General features: G+C 42.3%; 1 protein-coding gene across 3 annotated transcripts in view; it reads right to left on the bottom strand.

The window, feature by feature from the left end:
* Positions 1–17,512, bottom strand: part of Fam114a1 (family with sequence similarity 114 member A1) — an 87,879-nt gene that overhangs the window by 61,622 nt on the left and 8,745 nt on the right. For all 3 annotated transcript variants that reach the window (XM_023702805.1, XM_023702807.1, XM_023702806.1), the window contains one exon: positions 15,367–15,728. In XM_023702805.1, the coding sequence (XP_023558573.1) occupies positions 15,367–15,720 (354 nt within the window). In that variant the 5' untranslated portion in view covers positions 15,721–15,728. The remainder of the gene's footprint in view (positions 1–15,366; positions 15,729–17,512) is intronic.

The raw sequence follows: 17,512 nt of genomic DNA, 5'->3' as shown, positions 1-17,512 counted from the left end.
TCTCTCTCTCTCTCTCTCTTCCAGGCACAAAACCCATACTGGTCTCCACCAAACCCCATCTAACATAAATCTAACTGTACTGTGCCCGACTCAGCTACTTCCTTCTCTGATCCCCATGGAAATAGTAATGTCACCGCCATCACCTCCACACGCACTCCTCTGGGTACGGTAGCTCAGCTGACCTCTCTTCTGGTTTTTTTTGCCCTTCTTCTCTTTGGCTACTTGCTGCATTTAATCATGCATGCATTTTCTCAATCTTAACACCAACAAATGACAATCCCAAGCACAAAATGTTTCTTTCAACCAGATCTGGCTTCTGCCCCACATTTTTCTCCCTTGCCTCTTAAAATTAAGGGGTCTGCCTTCTGTATCCACTGCCCTTTTCACTCCTCACCAACACAGCAAGACTCCCTCTGCCACTACTTAGTGAAACCATTTTCATCAAGGTCACTATGCAATGGTTTCCTTATTGTCATTTTCATCTTTTTTATCACCTGACCTCTTAGAAGCATCTGAAGGTTAAGTATGTTTATGTACTTAAAGGATTCTCTTCTTGTGATATTTGTATTAGTCTGTTTTTCATTTCTATAACAAAATGCCAGAGGTGGGATAACTCTACAAGGAGAAGACATTTACATAGTACTGGAGGGTCAAGAGCAACGCACTGCCCCTGGTACAACTCCGGTGAGGACCTCATGGTAGGTAGAGCTGCGGCAGTGGTAGTGTATGAGACTACATCTCAAAAGAGACCAATTCAGGGCTCAGGCTCACACTTTAATAACTCTCACGAGGGGTCAATGAGATAGCTCAGCAGGCTAAAGCTCCTGTGTAGGCAGGTGCAGGGGACCATGGTTTGATCCCCTTGCCAGTCCCGCCCTCAGGGTGGGCTGAGTCTGCAAAAAAACAAAAAACAAAACAACAACAAAACAAACCTCTCACGAGATCTCAGGGATCCTAGAAGCTACTTTTATCTCTTCTCAGGACGACCTTCCCTATGACCTAAGAACTTCTCACTGGACCACACCTCCCAAAGGTGCTGTCTCTTAGCAGCACCACACTGGGAACCACTCTTCCAACACATTCAGCCTTTGGAGAGGAACTCAGGGGTATCCAAACCACAGCAGCATCTATGCCCTATCTTCTCTTACTACTATGCCCATCTTTTAGTACTATGATTTATTTTCTTCAGAATTTTTCAATATGCATCTTGTGATATTATGGGTGCTTCCTGGATTAAGCTATAATCTAAGTGAGTGCTGTCAACATTGTAATGACATATGCACAGCCCAAGGAGGTCAGCTGGTATTCTAATTAGGAAAGCCATACTCTAGGGGCTGCTATAATGAGCAATCCTATTATCTGTGTCTCTATTAACAGCCGATGTCTTGCTAATTAGCATATTGAATTGTGGAAGTAGATTTTAATTGGTAACTGCAATGGACTTTTTACTAACATTCTGAATATGTGATAGGGGTCCCCATGGTAAAATGAAAGTTATTCAAGATTTATAGAGGTTTACAATAGCACTCCCAAAAATGAAATACTTAGAAATCAATTTCATAAAGAAAGCAAAAGGTTTATATAATGAAAATGATAATATTCTGAAAAGAGATAACAAAGGGGATTTCAGAAAATGGAAAAATATTCCTTGCTCCTGGATAGCAAGAACCAATATTGTGAAAATGCCCATACTCCTAAAACTGTTATACAGATTCAATGCCATTCCAATTAAAATAGCATCAGTACACTTCACATATCTGGAGAAAACATTCCAAAAATTCATCTAAAACCAGAAGAGACCTAGAATAACAAATGCAATCCTGGGCAACAAAGGCAAGGCAGGAGGTGTCATAATCCCTGACTTGAAATTATACTACAAAGCTACTGGGATAAAATCAGCATAGTACTTGAAAAACATAGACCTCAGTATCAGTGAAACAGATTAGAAGATGCAGACGCAACTACAAACACACTCAACAACCTCATCTTACATAAAGGGGCCAAACATGTTCACTGAAAGATCACCTCTTTAATAAGTGGTGCTGGAAAAACTGGCTTTCCACATACCAAGGCTAAAATTAGACCCATGCCTATCACCACATACAAAACTACTAATCTTTGACCCATTTGAAAATGGGTCAAAGATTTAGATATTAAAACAGAAACACTAATTATTCTAGAAGAGAAAATAGGTAGAAATCCTAAAGATTTAGAGGTAGGTAGAGAGTTTATAAACAAAAATCAAAGTGCATGGGAAGCATTTCAAAGAATCAACAACCAGGATCTCACCTTTTTGAAAAGTTTCATCATATCAAAAGAAATCATCAACAGAACAAAAGAAAACCCATGAACTGGGAAAAAATTATAGCTGACTTTCCCTCAAACAAAAGATTTCTATGTAGAACATATAAAGAATTTTAAAATATCAGGCCTCCAAAATTCAAAGATCCAGTCCAAAATGGGCATCTCAGATGAATATACACTTCACAAATGAAGAGACACAAATGGCCATGTATGAAAATATGTTCATCATCATTGGTCATTCAAGATTCAAATTAAAACAATGCTGAGATTCCATCTTATGCCAGCAAGAATGACTATCATCAAAATTTAACCAATAACAAATGCTGGAGGGGCCATAGGGAAAAAGTAACCCTTCTCCACTATTGTTAGGAGGGTACACTGGTGTAAGTGCTATGGAAATCAGTCTGGAGATTTCTCAGAAAAGCTAGAACTGGAGGTCCCATTCATGCCAGCTATTCCCCTCATAGGTAATTTTCTAAAAGAACTGAAAACATCATACCCCCACAATATACGTGTACCCATGTTTATAGCAGCACAATTTGTCATAGCTAAATCTTGGCAACAACCCAGTGCCCACCAGCTGAGGAATGGATAAAAAAACATGTGGTATTTTTACACAATGAAGTGTTACTTGGCTAGAAAAAAAGATAAATTTGAGGCTTTTATAGGTAAGTTGTTGTAACTAGAGACTATTAGTAAGTGAAATAAATCAGACCCACATATGCAAACATCATATTGTCTGCTAGTGTGAGAACCTGGACAAGTAAATAAAATCTGAAAGCTGTAATTTATACTGTGAAAGGGAAAGAATCTGTTCAATGGGAAGAAAAACTGGGATGAGGAAAAAGACAAAAGAAAGAAGGGAGGGGCTGGAGAGATGGCTCAGTGGTCTAGAGCACCTACTTGGAACAGGCTTGGCAATGCACAGGGACCACGGTTCGATCCCCCAGCACCACATGCCAGCCAGCCCCGCCCCCTGGTGGGCTGAGCTGGCCACACACACACAATAAATAAATGTAATAAATAAAAATAAATAAATATTAAAAAAAAAGAAAGAAGGGAAAAATATTTATGTATATGCGCAGGATAGCTTGGATAATGCTTATTTCTGTTGGTCTATTGAAAGGAGCAGCTAATGCTTAAATTTTTTTTAAAAAAATTTCTTCTAATTTCTTATTACTTTTTTAAAACAATTTTGCAGCTTTATATGTGGTAACCTAAACAACTAATTTGAAGATAACATGCAGTACAACTACTATCAAATTCCTATTACTTTGTTTAATGAAATTTTGTATCATTTCTAAAATTTTGTTACAATTTTGTACTGTTTTAAAAAATATACATATAACATATATATGTATGGTTTTTTTTCCACCCCTGAGGGTGGGGCCGGTGCAGCATGTGGTGCCAGGATCAAACTGCGGTCCCCTGAGCCTGTCTAAGCTTGCCTAAGCAGGCACTTTAGACCGCTGAGCTATCTCACCAGCAAAACAACCCAATTTATTATTTAAATCAATTTATAGAAGGTTAAACATATTCAACAGAATCTTTCTAACTTTCCATGAATATGGCACAAGAAAAAATTTTTGGCATGTGTAAATGGATGCCCACTAAGCTCTGAACTCTGGGAAATTCTGGAATACTTAAGGAATCCTCCTTGGGAAAGAAGCCCAGGTTCTGAAATCCAGTGAGGGAGCCTTCCACCTAGGTAGCAGGCAAAGCATAGGAAAGGAGAGAACAACGGGATGTTCTCAGATCTGCGTAAGAAACAGTACTTACTACTTTAAATTTCATGTTAATGAATGTTTTATTTTAAAATGTGAATGTGGTACAATGCTTATCATACAACGATGTGGTGGTGAGCTGTGGAGATAGAGGTTAGCTCTCACCACTTTCGTTTCTTTGCTGGCTACCATAAACTATTCAGTCACCACCAGCAGCACTTCCTAAGAGCTAAGCATGACCAGCCCGGCCTGGAGACAGAAGGCTTCCAGGGCTGGGTCCCTGATCTCTGTTCCTCTTTATTTATGTACAGTACATGGGCAATTTCAGGCAGGTGCTAAGAGCCTATAAATCACCTATCTCTCCAGACCACTACAGCCAACTGTCTACAAAATCTTCACGTGGATGACCCATGGCATGTTTAATACTGAATTTACCATCTTAGCAATTCCTCCACACACCACAGCTATCTCTTCTGGATTCTAGTCTGTCCACAAACCGACAGAAAAGATGAGCTGTAAAAATACAGAGTATTGGCAGCACTCCGGGGCCCTGCCCTGGGATGGGAGCGCAGTTGTCTTCGAACAGTTCTAGGCCTGCAGACTCACAACGCGAGGACCCAAGGTGTGATGTCTCTGCAAGTGTGCAACAAAAATGTCCTTCAAAACAACTACATTGCAAAGAATGGGAAAGAAACAAATGGCAAAAGCAAAAGAATAGAATTTGTGAGAATTTGTGATGGGACAGGTATGGAATTGACATTTAGTGAAAGGAAAGGTGAAGTATTTCCTGAAGTGGAATGGATCTGAGATGCTGATCATACATAGAGACCTGAAGAAAACTTCGATTGTCCAGGGTTAATTGAAGTACTTCTTAATTCTCAAGAAGCTGGTGGGGAAGAAAATGGTACAGAAAGAAAGTCTGTACTGATGTGAAAACATAAATGCAGTAGTTGCCTTGCAAAGTTCTTAAAAAGAACTATCACTACCAACAACTTCTCTAACCAAATACCAGACATCTTTATTTTGGTGAGAACAAATCCAACAAGAAACCAGACACTGCTGGCAAACCAAAAGGCTCTTCCAGAGGTCTTCATCTGAACAAATAATTGGTGCCACAGACAGTAGTGGAGACCTGATGCTTCTCATGAAGTGGAAAGGTTCAGATGAGGCTGACTGGCAAATATAAGCGTCCTCCAACTGTAACTGCTATTTATTTATTTATTTATTTATTTGTATGTTTTAGGGAAGGGTCTACAGGGTGTTCAGGGTCTCACTACTAGATCAGATTCGTAGTGATCCTCCTGTTTGCAATCTCCCAAGAGCTGGGACTACAGGTGTGTGCCACCATGCCCAGTCTCAATTGCCATTTCAGTGCACCCTGAGGGTGGAGCTGGCACAGCAGGCCTGGGGATCAAACCCCCAACCCTTGCGCCTGCTTGCAGGCACTTTAATCCATTGAGCTATTTGGCCGGCCCTTGTAATGGCTTTTCATGACAAGAGATTAACTTGGCATTTTTGTCCAGAAAATGAATCTCAATAATAATCTGCATGATAAATAGATCTTGGTATTTGATTTACTAGTATGAAAAAATAACTATATTCTAATGGAAATCAAATTTAATATGTTTGTGCTGGCCCCGCCCTCGGGGCACACTGAGAAAGCAATTGAGACTGGACGTGGTGGCATGTGCCTGCAATCCTAGCTCTTGGGAGGCTGTAAGCAGGCAGATCACTGCAAGTCCTATCTAGTAATGAGACCGTAGACCCTTCCCTAAAATACAAAACACATTTTAAAAATTTAATATTTTTGTTTCGAAAGTAGTATTGGAGGAGTTACTGGGCTTTGCTTGTTGGTTTTGGAACAATTAAAAGTGTTCTGTACTTGTTTCCTTTATTGGAAAAGAACATTAGATAGCCTGATATATTTCCCCGGCTTTTCTAAATATTAAGGAAATTGTTTGGCTTTAAACTCAATCAGAACTAATATTTATTTATTTATATTTAGTACAGGGTCTACAGGGTCTCACTACAGAGATTGGACTCATAGTGATCCTTCTGTTTTCAGCGTCCCAAGAGCTGGGATTACAGGTGAGTGCCACCACGCCCAGTCTCACTGACTCAGCGCGCTCCTGGCGTGGGGCAGGCACAGCAGGCCGGGGATCGAACCCCCAGCCCCTGAGTCTGCCTAAGCAGGAGTTTTAGTCCACTTAGCTATCTGGTTGGCCCAGAACTAATTTTTAGCTCACACACCTAAGGATCAATCTGAGGTTTTACTTGTGCATGTGTGTTTAAATAAAATACTTATATAAGCTTTTTAAACATTCACCAAACAAAAACCATGGGTGATAAATCCATATTTCTGAGATGCCATCATTCTGAACAACCTAAAAAATAAATCACTGCAGTTAAATTGAAAATTTTCCTGAAGTCATAATCTTTCAAGTTAAATAAACGATTCTATGGTTAATTGGACAGTTTAAAATTAGTGGTTTCAAAGTAGCTATGTTGGGCTGGGGAGATAGCTCAGTTGAATAAGCGCTTGTCTGGCAAAGCGCAAGGGCCTGAGTTCAATCCCCAGTTCTGAAAAAAAAAAAAAAAAAACAAAAAACCACCAAAAAAACTGTCAAAGTAGCCATGTCAGAATCTATGTCTTTAATCACATAAATGTGGCGGTTTTCTTGAAAAATTCCTAAAAAGAATTTTATTACTGCCAACCACTTTTGCACCCAAATAAGGAAACTTGACAAAACCTGTCCTTTTTTTCCCCTTTTCTTTCTTTTTTTTTTTTTTTTATGTTGGTAAGCAAGAGTTGTTAAGGGAACATTTTAAGATTCCTAGTGATCCATTCCTTTATGAAACCTTGAAAACAGGGTCCTAAAAGGTCATGATTCATGGACTGCCTCTGACTAGTGCTCATGGGGACCCTCTCAGACAGTTAAGAGCTATTCACAATGTAGTACCTGCTAGGATGAATGAAAACCTTGCATAATCTGAATTACTGACCTGCAGAACTTTCTTGACCCCAACTCATTCCTCACAAGTAGGCTTAATCTTCTCAGTCTTTGGGTTACTATTTCAGCAGAAGCCAGGAAAAGCTTTGCAGTGGTTCAAAATGTTATCCTACTATATTTTGTTTACTTCATTGTAAATAATAGTGGGCAGAGGGCAATAAATAGTTTTATATTCCTTAATAAAAATACAGAGTCCTGGCTTTCACTGCCACCTTTTCGAATAAGAATCTGTCTAGATAGGACCAAGAAACCTGAATTTTTAGGAAGCACCTCAGGTGATCCCAATTCACCACCAGCTTTGGGACACACTGCCCTATATGGCCAAGCAGCACACCACCCACCAGGTTGCCCAAGTCAAAAACTGAGTGTCATCATGTACGGCACACCCACGGGGGGACACGCAAGCAGAATGAGAACAGGTGCTACTCACCCACTGTAGGGTGCACAGATTGGCCACTGGTGTGTCTTGGCTTGTGGTCCCCCATTTCGTCTATTTTGAAAGCAATTTTATTTATTTATTTAATTTTTAAGACAGGGTCTCACTATGTAGTTCAGTCTGGGCTTGTACTATGTAGCCCAGTATGATCTCAATCTCAAGAGTGCTGGGATTATAAACCTGTTCCACCACTCTGGGCCTGCAATTTATTATTATTATTAATTAATTTTTTTGTGCAGAGTCTCACTACACAGGTTGAACTTGTAGTGATCCTCCTGTGTTCAGCATCCCCAGCGTTGGGATTACAGGTGCCCACTACCATGCCTGGACTCCAATTTATCGTTCCTAAATATTCTGCTTTTCCTTTTCTAGGAAAAGAACTACTGATGGTAACCCAGTCTTTTTTTTTGGGGGGGGGAAAGGGTTTACAGGGTGTTCAGGGTCTCACTACCAGATCGGACTCATAGTGATCTGCCTGTTTACAATCTTCTAAGAGCTGGGATTACGGGCTCATGGCACCATGCCCAGTCTCAACTGCCATCTCAGTGCACCGCAGGGATGGAGCCTGTAAGGCAGGCCCAGGGATTGAGCCCCTGGCCCTAGTCCACAGTCTTGAGTTTTCCTGTGAGAGTACTTACAGTGGTAACACTGGAATCATTATTTTTTTTTTTTGTTTTTGCCATAATTGGCTACATGCATTGGTGTTGGACAGCAAAGATGACTAAAAAAAAAAAAATCATAGGTACCCCATTTCTGGGTGTTAGGAAGGAGTTTACAGCACCTTGAACTAAAGATTTGGTCTTCAAAATGTTAATATAAGTCAGTGTATGTGATAATTAATTGTGATATGTCAATCTGACTTGAATAAGATCTCCCTAGCAGATTAGTAAATTCTGGTGTGTCTGCATGATTGACACATATGCCAACAAATTTAGGAGGGAAGACCAGCCCCAGTTATGGGTGGCACCAACCAACAGGCTTGTAACTTGGACAGAATAAAGGGACAGAGGTAAGAAGTATTTCCCTTTTCTGGAGGTGCTCCAGTCTCTGCCTTGCCTTTGGGTGTTAGTTTTCTGTTTCTTCAGCCTTTCAGCACTGACTGTTTACTCTCTAAGACCTCTTCCAGTTCCACAACACCATGCTTCCCGCCCAGGAATCTGACTGGTGCAGCTATCTGTAAAGATATGTACAGTCCACATGCACACTGGTCAGCCTTTGGGCCCAGATTCACACCAGTGACGGTACCATGAGGTGCCAGGCCTGCAGCCTTTGGCTGCTACCAGACTTTCCAGCTCTTCAGCATGCAGAAGACCATTAGGGATTTTTCTGCCTCTGATCCTACAGGCAGCCTCTGAGATTCTTCTACTTCTGGGCCTGTCAGCCCACCTCATAAATCCCTTGTGCAATGATACGTATATTTTATATTGAATCTGTTCCTCTAGAGAATGCTAATGCAGTGTATAATAAAATCCCACAAGATCTCTTGTGACAAATATCACTCTCAGCCAGTACCCAAGACAAACCTCTCTGAATTGAGGGTGAAAATCTTCTCGACTCCTTTTGACTGAAAAAAAAAATATGTAACTCCACAGTGAAGGCTTCTACTGTGCTGCATGACATGCTGTAATTGCTTTTACATAGCACTGCATTCTCCAAGTGAACTGCATATATCTTTACAGGTAGCTGCACCAGTCAGATTCCTGGGCAGGAAGCACAGCATTGTGGAACTGGAAGAGGTCTTGGAGAGTCTGATCCTACCTCCAACATTCAGTACATATTTTCAAATAGGTTGTTGCAGAACGGCTCAGCTCCAATAGCTGAGTCAGATAGAAAAGGAGCCCCAGAGGCAAAGACGGCTTCGTTGAGTGTATAAAGGAAATGATTCCTCAAAGCATTTTATAGGTTACTAATCTCATCCTCTTCTCTAGCCCTGTCCTACATACACTGCCCTATTGGGCGAGGTACAGCCTCTATCCTGAGCCAGGCAAGGGTGAGCCGAACGCCAAACGCTACATGCATTTTAAGAGGCCCCAGACCCAAAGGCACTGTGCAGATCCAAATCATTCTAGAAAGACTCAGACATTCCCTTATACATTGTCACAGAACACATTTTCTAGATGATATCGATGTCTACTTCCTCAAAAGTTATTCTGCCATAGTTTGTCTATGTAAAGCATACATTTTCCCACAGATACTTTTAAAAAGAGATGATAGAATTTTATCAGGCTTAGATGTACCTGGGATCAAATAGGTTTCTGATCTTGTCTGTTTTCCGATTAAACCTGTTTCCTGTAAAACAATTTTTGCTTCAAGTTTTTAAAGAATTCATTCTCTTCTGGACCAATGGCAAAAGAGTTGGTCTCATCATTACAAAAAATAATTTCTTCTAAGTGTCCAGTGAGCTGGGTGTGGAGGTACAGGCCTACAATCTCAGCACTTTGGGATGCTGAGACAGGAGAATCACAAGTTGGAGCTCAGCTCTAACAGTTTGGGAACTCAGCAAGATTCTATCTCAAAAAATAAAAAGGGCTGGATGTAGCTCATGGCAAAGACCTTGGATTCAATCCCCAGGACCAACAGGGTAGACAAAGTGTCCAACAAAGGACAAATAAAAAGACACACTAAAATTATTTGTAGACATGAAATACAAGTCTTCTGATACAATGGGTAATCAAAATATCTGCATGACATTGCCCTTTAGTCCTGCTCAAAATCCTCTCCCTCACTTTGAACACTCTTACGCCACCATTCCTGCCACTTCAGGAAGCACTTCTGTAATCCTCTTTCATGAATGTTTCTGCAAAGAGCGATTAAAAGTACAGTGAGGGAAGCCGTTGAGTTCTAGCCAAGGGGGAGGCAGGTTCATAACAACTGCAGTATGTCTCCATCCACCTTATTCCTGATATCTGGCGCTGTGCAACTTTTGCCTCTTCTGCAAAGTTGGAATAACTAGGGAGAGTCAATGTTTTGAATTTAGGACATTAGGGCAGCTGGGACAGTACAATTAAAGACATGCGAGAAAAAGGACTTCCAAGGACTGGCCAAATAGTTCAGCAGATTAAAGCGCCCTCTTAAGCAGATGCAGAGGCAGGGGCCAGGGGTTCGATCCCAGGCCTGCCATGCTGGCCCTGCCCCCCGCTGAGACACGACTGATTGCGTGGTAGCGTGTGCCTGTAATCCCCGTGCTTGGGAGCCTGAAAACAGGCAGATCACTATTAGTCTGTGTAGTAAGACCCTGTACTAAAAAAAAAAAAAAAAAAAAAAAAAAAGTTGGGGGGGGGAACTTCCAGAATAGCTTTAGACAGGGCCAGAAGAACAGTGTATGTTGGAGGAAAGGGGGAGTACTTTGAGAGGGATTAATGGCAACGTGCCTTCTAACATAATACATAAGCATATAGTCTTCTTTCTATCATAACTTGTATTAACTTAAGTTGGCAAAAATAGCCAAGAGAGACAGTAGAATGGTCATCCTTTCTTTTACAGTAAAAAGAGACTAACTTTGTACCGATAGAAAGGGTTTAAACAAGACCTGGTGAAAGTGATCCTTTCTTCTCAAAGACCTTTTTGCCACCTGTATCAACTTTCTGCCCTTCTTAGAGCAAACATACTCACAGGTGTCTCCTCCACGCCCTGGATCTGAGCTCCTGATGCAATGCCACACACACACACACACACACACACACACACACACACACACACATCCTTAGCCACCGACCCACCTTTGTGGTCAGTGCTACAAATTCATCCAGATACCTCTGTGATGCTTCATTATGATAAAAAACCTCACCTTTCCAAAGTCCTTGACATCATTTTTTTTTTTTTCCGGTACCAAGGATCAAACTTAGGACTTTGTGCTTGCCAGGCAGGTGCTTATGCCATTGAGCTATCTTTCCAGCCCTAAAGGAATTTGTTTGTTTGTTTTTTCTGTATTTTAGGGAAGGGTCTACAGAATGTTCAGGGTCTCACTGCTAGATCAGACTCGTAGTGATCCGCCTGTTTGTAGTCTCCCAAGTGCTGGGATTACAGGCACGCGTCACCACACCCAGTCTCATTCGCCATCTCAGAACACCCTGGGGGGATGGGGCCAGCACAGCAGGCCTGGGGATCAAATCCCCGGACCCTGAGCCTGCTTGCAGGTGCTTTACTCCGCTGAGCTGTTTGGCTGGCCTCCAAAGTCCTTGAAATGCCACCGTGGTGGTGCAGACAGGCAAGGGGAGCAGCTTTTGCCAACTGACTCTATTTCCCCATACCATTAAGGAAGTGTAAAGGCATGTTCAAAGCAGGGCTCATTCAATTTGCTCAAACAATTTAAGAAGGCAGATGTGGTAGGAGCATACTGATAGCTTTACTGTGTTATCTCTATTGATAGTCTTATTGTAATGATCAGAAGCCTGTAATTGGAACATATAACCTATCCATCCGTAGCATAAGGATTATGAATTACTGTATTATAACTTACATGGTTTCTGTAAACCACCTCAGATCAGAGTGATGTGACTCAGTTATGTTTTTCTTACTGTACCAATATATGAGCAGTAGTGCTCATAGCAAACATTGGGAACCATACTCCCTATAACAGAGAGACAGCTCAGGTAAAACAGGTTCAGGAATCAGGAAGACGCAGCTTGAGTCACCCCGCTTCCCACCAGGTCTCCCCTCTTTATTCTGTGTGGACACTCACACTGATCAGCAGCGTGCAAACTCCAAGCCTGAAGTTGAGTGACCCACTTTCACCTCCTGTAGGTTTTGTGATTGTCATTTCTCCTTTGTTTTTTTATTCACTTAGTACATTATTTGTAGTATTTCTCTTTTTAAAGATTAATGCACAAAAAAGTAACATAGTAGCCAAAAGAACAAATGCCTATTCTCTTCTCTCTATGCTTTCAATTGCCTGTTTTTGTGGTTCTGAAAACCTCGTCCAGAGGAGGCACCACTGAACTACAACCCCAGCCCACTCCACATGGTTTTGGGGTGCTTTGCTAGCACCACAGAATTTGAGAGTGGCACAATAACCAAGAGATCACCGACTCAAGGGATCACAGGAAAGGACCTTGGAGGTTCTCTGACCTGGAGCAATTGTTCTCTCTCCTGGCTGAATATTAGAACCATTTGAGGCACTTTTTAAAAGTCCATGTCTAGCTGTGACTTGGAGGTTGTGGTTAAACCAGCTGATCCACAGTGAGGCTGAACTCTGATGCTTCTCTGCTGACTCTGCCTGGTTCATCTGTCTATATGTGACAGTGGGGTACTAAAGCCTCCCACTATGATTGGGGTCTATCTGTCCTTTGATGTCAAGTAATATTTGTTTTATGCAGATGGGCATTCCCACAACATTGTTCACAGAGCTGGTGCAACCACTGAGGAAATCTCTATAGAGATCCTGTTCCTGCACATGTTCCTGAGCACACTTGAGTCAGCATGCTGCAGTGACACATGCTCAGCCATGTTTATAGCAGGGTATTTCATAACAGCCAGGCTGCAGAAACACCCTAGATCCCATCAACGGATGAGCGGAGACAAAAGGTCGTATATTTACATGATGGAATAAATAACTCATTTGAAGGAAAATTGATGAAACTAGAGAACATTATGTTAAGTGAAATAAGCCCGACTCAGGAAATTAAATTCCATATGTTTTTCTCTTATATGAAAAGCCAAATGGGTAAACAAAATAAAGAAGAGATGCCAGGAAACCAGGAAGTAGACTCCTGGAGAAGGGAAAGAGGTTAGGGCCAGAGGTGGGAAGAGGGAAAGGGAGAGAGGGGTACGAGAGAGAAAAGACCCACATATGTTAAACACATGCACCATTTTATCAAAATGAACCTCAGCATTCCTCATTACCAATATGCACTACTTAAAAACAAAACAAAACAAACAAAAACAGTCTCTGTGTTCAAATCCATCCCTGATTCAGATTTCTTTGGGTTGGAATTCTGGCATCAAGATTTTCTTGTCTTTTTTTTTTTTTTTCTTTCTATTTATTTATTTATTTATTTATTTTTGTACTGGAGATTCAACTCAGGGCCTTGACAATGAGCTACACTCCCATTTAAAATAATTAATTTTGAAACAGGGCCTTGCTAAGTTGTTTAGGCTGGCTTCAAATTTGAGATCTTCCTGCCTCAGCTTCTCGAGGTTCTAGGCATGCACTGTCATGTGTGGAGATCAAAATTTTTTAAGCCTTTCTCCAACCAGGGATGGAATGCTCTGGTAGAGTTGTGGCCTAGGGGTTCCTAATGTCATAGAGGTTCTATAGCTTCCCCAAAGGACCGGTGACCTCTTCAAACTCATAAACATCTGTAGATGTTTGCCACATCTGACCCAAACTCCCAGCTAGTCCTAAGATCTCCACAACATCCCACCAAGTGGTCCTTCAGCTTTGGCTTAGTGACAGAATGGAAATACCGCTCCTCTCACCACAGAACAGTTCTATGTCAAAGTTCTTGAGGAAAGGGAGGGCAAGCCTCACCTTGAATAAAAGCCATAGACCCTTAGTCAGAAGGGTACATTCCAATCTTCATGTGTAGTTGTTTATATTACATAAGGAAAAACTGAGGCACAGAGAAAATGAGGTCTCTTGCCCAAACTAGCAAACTTAATGCTAAGTTGGAAAATGAAGGCTCCCTGTTTTCTTCCTGTCCTTCAGGATGTGTCACTGAGTCACCCAAAAGGATGATCTGAGGTGCACACCTGGTGTGAACAGCCCCCGGCTCCCCCTAGCCCTGCTTCCTGGATCCATCCAGGGCTGGGTGGAGAACACACAGCCTGTCTCTTCCTCAGTTCTGGGCCTCTCCCACCTTATCTGTCTCCACATGTATGGAGGGGAGGGCACTGGGACATCCAGCTTGGATGGTCGTGTTGGTAGAGCACAAGGTCCCAAAGAGACATTCTACCATGTCCTCTAGAAGTACAGGTGCAGGCACCAAGAGGGGACACCGAGTGGGGTCTGCCTCTGGTCCCTGAGAGGGTGGTGCAGATGATAAAGCAGTGATCTAAGCATGGATGGTCTCCATGGTAGATCTGTAAATCCGCAGTGTAACATGAGTGGTCTTCCAGAGCACCAACTTGCTTAGGGTAGAACCGATCCCTAATCATCTGGAGTCATTCCACTTCTGCAATACCTTCTGTGTACTACTAAGCAGCCCAGGACAAGTGCTCAACACCTCTGAGCCCGGTTGCCTGCTCTGTGGACTGCAGTGTGTAATGCCCAGCTTTGAACTGCTTTATTGAATAAATCATGTAGCATAAAATAGCCAATGGAGTGCCTGGTACACAGGCTGTGCCCAGTCATTGATGGCTGTTGTTATTATTACTGCAGTGATCGGAATGCAAATATGAAGGTGACAAACTGTTCTACATCTTCAATCACCACACAATACATTTTTGATGACAGAGGTGACATGGTACCCAACTTCAAACTCTCAATTCCCACCTGCAGAGCTTGACCTAAAGGTCTGCCCAAGGTAGGTACCAGGATTTGAGTTTGGTTTTGCTCTCTCTGAATCTCAGGTTCCAACTTAATCCTCATTATGAAAGGTAGGAGGAGGGATCGGTGGGACCTTTCAGAAGTGGCTGGGGCTCTGCTCTCTTGTATATATTAACAGATTCACATGATTGGCAGATGAGTGGGTTAGGTGTGCTACAATGGCCAGTTTGCTGAGGTTCCTGTGGACTCTCTGTCTCTCATTACATCATGCCCTGTCCTACTGCAGGACTACCCCCGGCCCTCACCCTATATGGCTCCTTCACTGTGGACCAGAACTGTGAGCCCAAATAAACCTTTTTTCTTTATAATATACCTGTCTGTGGTACTACATTATAACAGAAAGTAGTCTGAGATAGTAGGTGTCAGGAAGAACCTAAATCAAAATGAACAGAATGGCATCCTTACCTGATCATTCTGCTCCATCAGGGGTATTTCAGATGCGGGTTCTCCCTCAAGGCTGACAGACTCAATGCACTCAGCAAGTGCGTCCTCAGTTGCTTCCCTGTGGAGAGGGAGCTCCGGGGCTGTGGTGTCTGTGGACGGCGCTGGGTGCCCATGGGCAGCAGGCTCCGCACCCTGGCCAGCTGCATTCTCACGCAGATCATCTCCTCCAGGATCAGCTTCCGCCGCTGCTTGATTTGAACCAGAAGCAGAATCATACTGCACTGCTGCGTCTTCAGGTAAAGAATCTCTAGTGGGCATCTCAGTCATTTCTGCTCTGTCTCCAGTGGCTAAGGTGTCACCAGCATCATCAGACATTTTAATATCTGCCAACATGATTACAAACACTTTATGCTTTTATGTGACTCATTAAGCTTTCATTGAAAGCTCTGAATAACACAATTAGGCCCAGTAGTGGTAACCTTGCTTCTAACTAATAAGTAAATGGATGTAACCTTACTGTAGCCTGAACAACGACCCTGAAAGGTATTCATCCCCTAATTCCTGGAAGCTGGGACTGTTCCTTACAGAGCAAAATGACTTTGCAGACACCACTAAGGATCTTGAGTCAGGGGACTATTCTGATTTACCTGAGCATCCCCAACAGACAACTGGAGGGAGATCTGACTACAAAGAGGGGCACAGCACTGTACTGTGAGGATGAAGGAAGGGACATGAGCCTAGGAACACCAGCGGCACACAAAGCTGCAGGAGGCGAGAACACCATTCTTCCTCTGAGGCTCTAGATGAGAGCAGTCCTGACAGCACCTTGACTGGGGCCTACTAAGACAGATTTTGGGCCTCTGTCCTCCAGAACCTCAAGACAATAAACTTCTACTGATATAAGCCGTTCAATTTATTGTAATTTAATATAACAACAGGAAACAAATATAAACCAATGGGCCTGTCTTTAGACTTTAAGGATCTCTCACTTGGCATGCAGGGCATGTATTGGGAACTAATATTACCTGTGTCTATAAAATTATTTAATCTGACTTTATTACCTTGGTAGAAAATAATGAAAGCCCAGAGAGCATTTGAAAGGTTACTTTTTTTAAAAAAAGATATTTTATTAGCATTGCAATGTCACTAGGAATACACAACAAGGCCATACATATGCGTAAGTATGCTTCGTTGGGGCCCAGCCGGGGAAGGTCTGGGCTCCAGCTCGAGATAGTTTAGTCAGGGAAACACAAGGGTGAAAGGGAGCTAAGCGACATATGGAACGAATGAGATTTTAACGTTTATGCAGTAACCTACCAGGCAGCGAACTCCTTTAGAAGCCTACAAGTTGTTCACATCGTCTAGAATGGTGCTACCAACACAACTCACTGCGATGATGAAAATGTTGTGTACCTGCACTGTCCAGTAAGTGGATACGGAGCACCTGGACTGTGGCCAGTGCAACTGAAAACTAAACATTTCACTGCATTCCATCTTAAATCATTAAATTTATGGGGTTGGGGAAATAGCTCAGCGGCCCAAGTGCCTTGAAAAGCACAAGGTCCCAAGTTTAATCCTGCATACCGCAAAACAAAAAACAAAAAACAAAAAAAACCCTCAAATAAATAACTAAATGTATACAGGCATGTGTGGTTCATGGCTGCCTTAATGGATAGCATAAATGGAGAAGACTGGTTCAAGAGGATGTCTGCTCTAAAAGCAAGGCAGAGTTCTCACTGCACAAGGCAAATTTCAGGAGAAGCAGTGGACATTTTTGTTGACTTTAATCTTTACCAAGTGGTCAAATCTCATGCTACTGAAACTGTATTGCTGCTGAAACCATGATATGAGAAAAGCCACTTAAAACACCAGCTGCATGTGGGACAGGCTTGCTTACATGGTTCGTGCTAACCCACTTGACCCCAGAAGGCCGGTCTATACAACTGCCTGGTCTTTTCTGACGCTTGATCTGCTTTGCTGGGTCACGCTCCCATCTGAAGTTTTCACACAGCGCTTCTGTGCTGCAGCTCTCAGATAGCTAACTCCATTCCATAGAGGAAGAACAGTGGTTTTCAGATCAAAGGAGAAATAAGGAGCACAGCTAACGAAGACAAGATTGCTCTTGGCGGTGATGAAAAGGCTCTAAAATTACGTGGTGGTAATACAT

Source organism: Octodon degus, unplaced genomic scaffold, assembly GCF_000260255.1.
Source record: "Octodon degus isolate 3935 unplaced genomic scaffold, OctDeg1.0 scaffold00158, whole genome shotgun sequence".
In the NCBI taxonomy this organism is placed as follows: domain Eukaryota; kingdom Metazoa; phylum Chordata; class Mammalia; order Rodentia; family Octodontidae; genus Octodon; species Octodon degus.
Note: the sequence above shows the minus strand (reverse complement) of the source record. Positions and strands in the feature narration are given on the sequence as shown.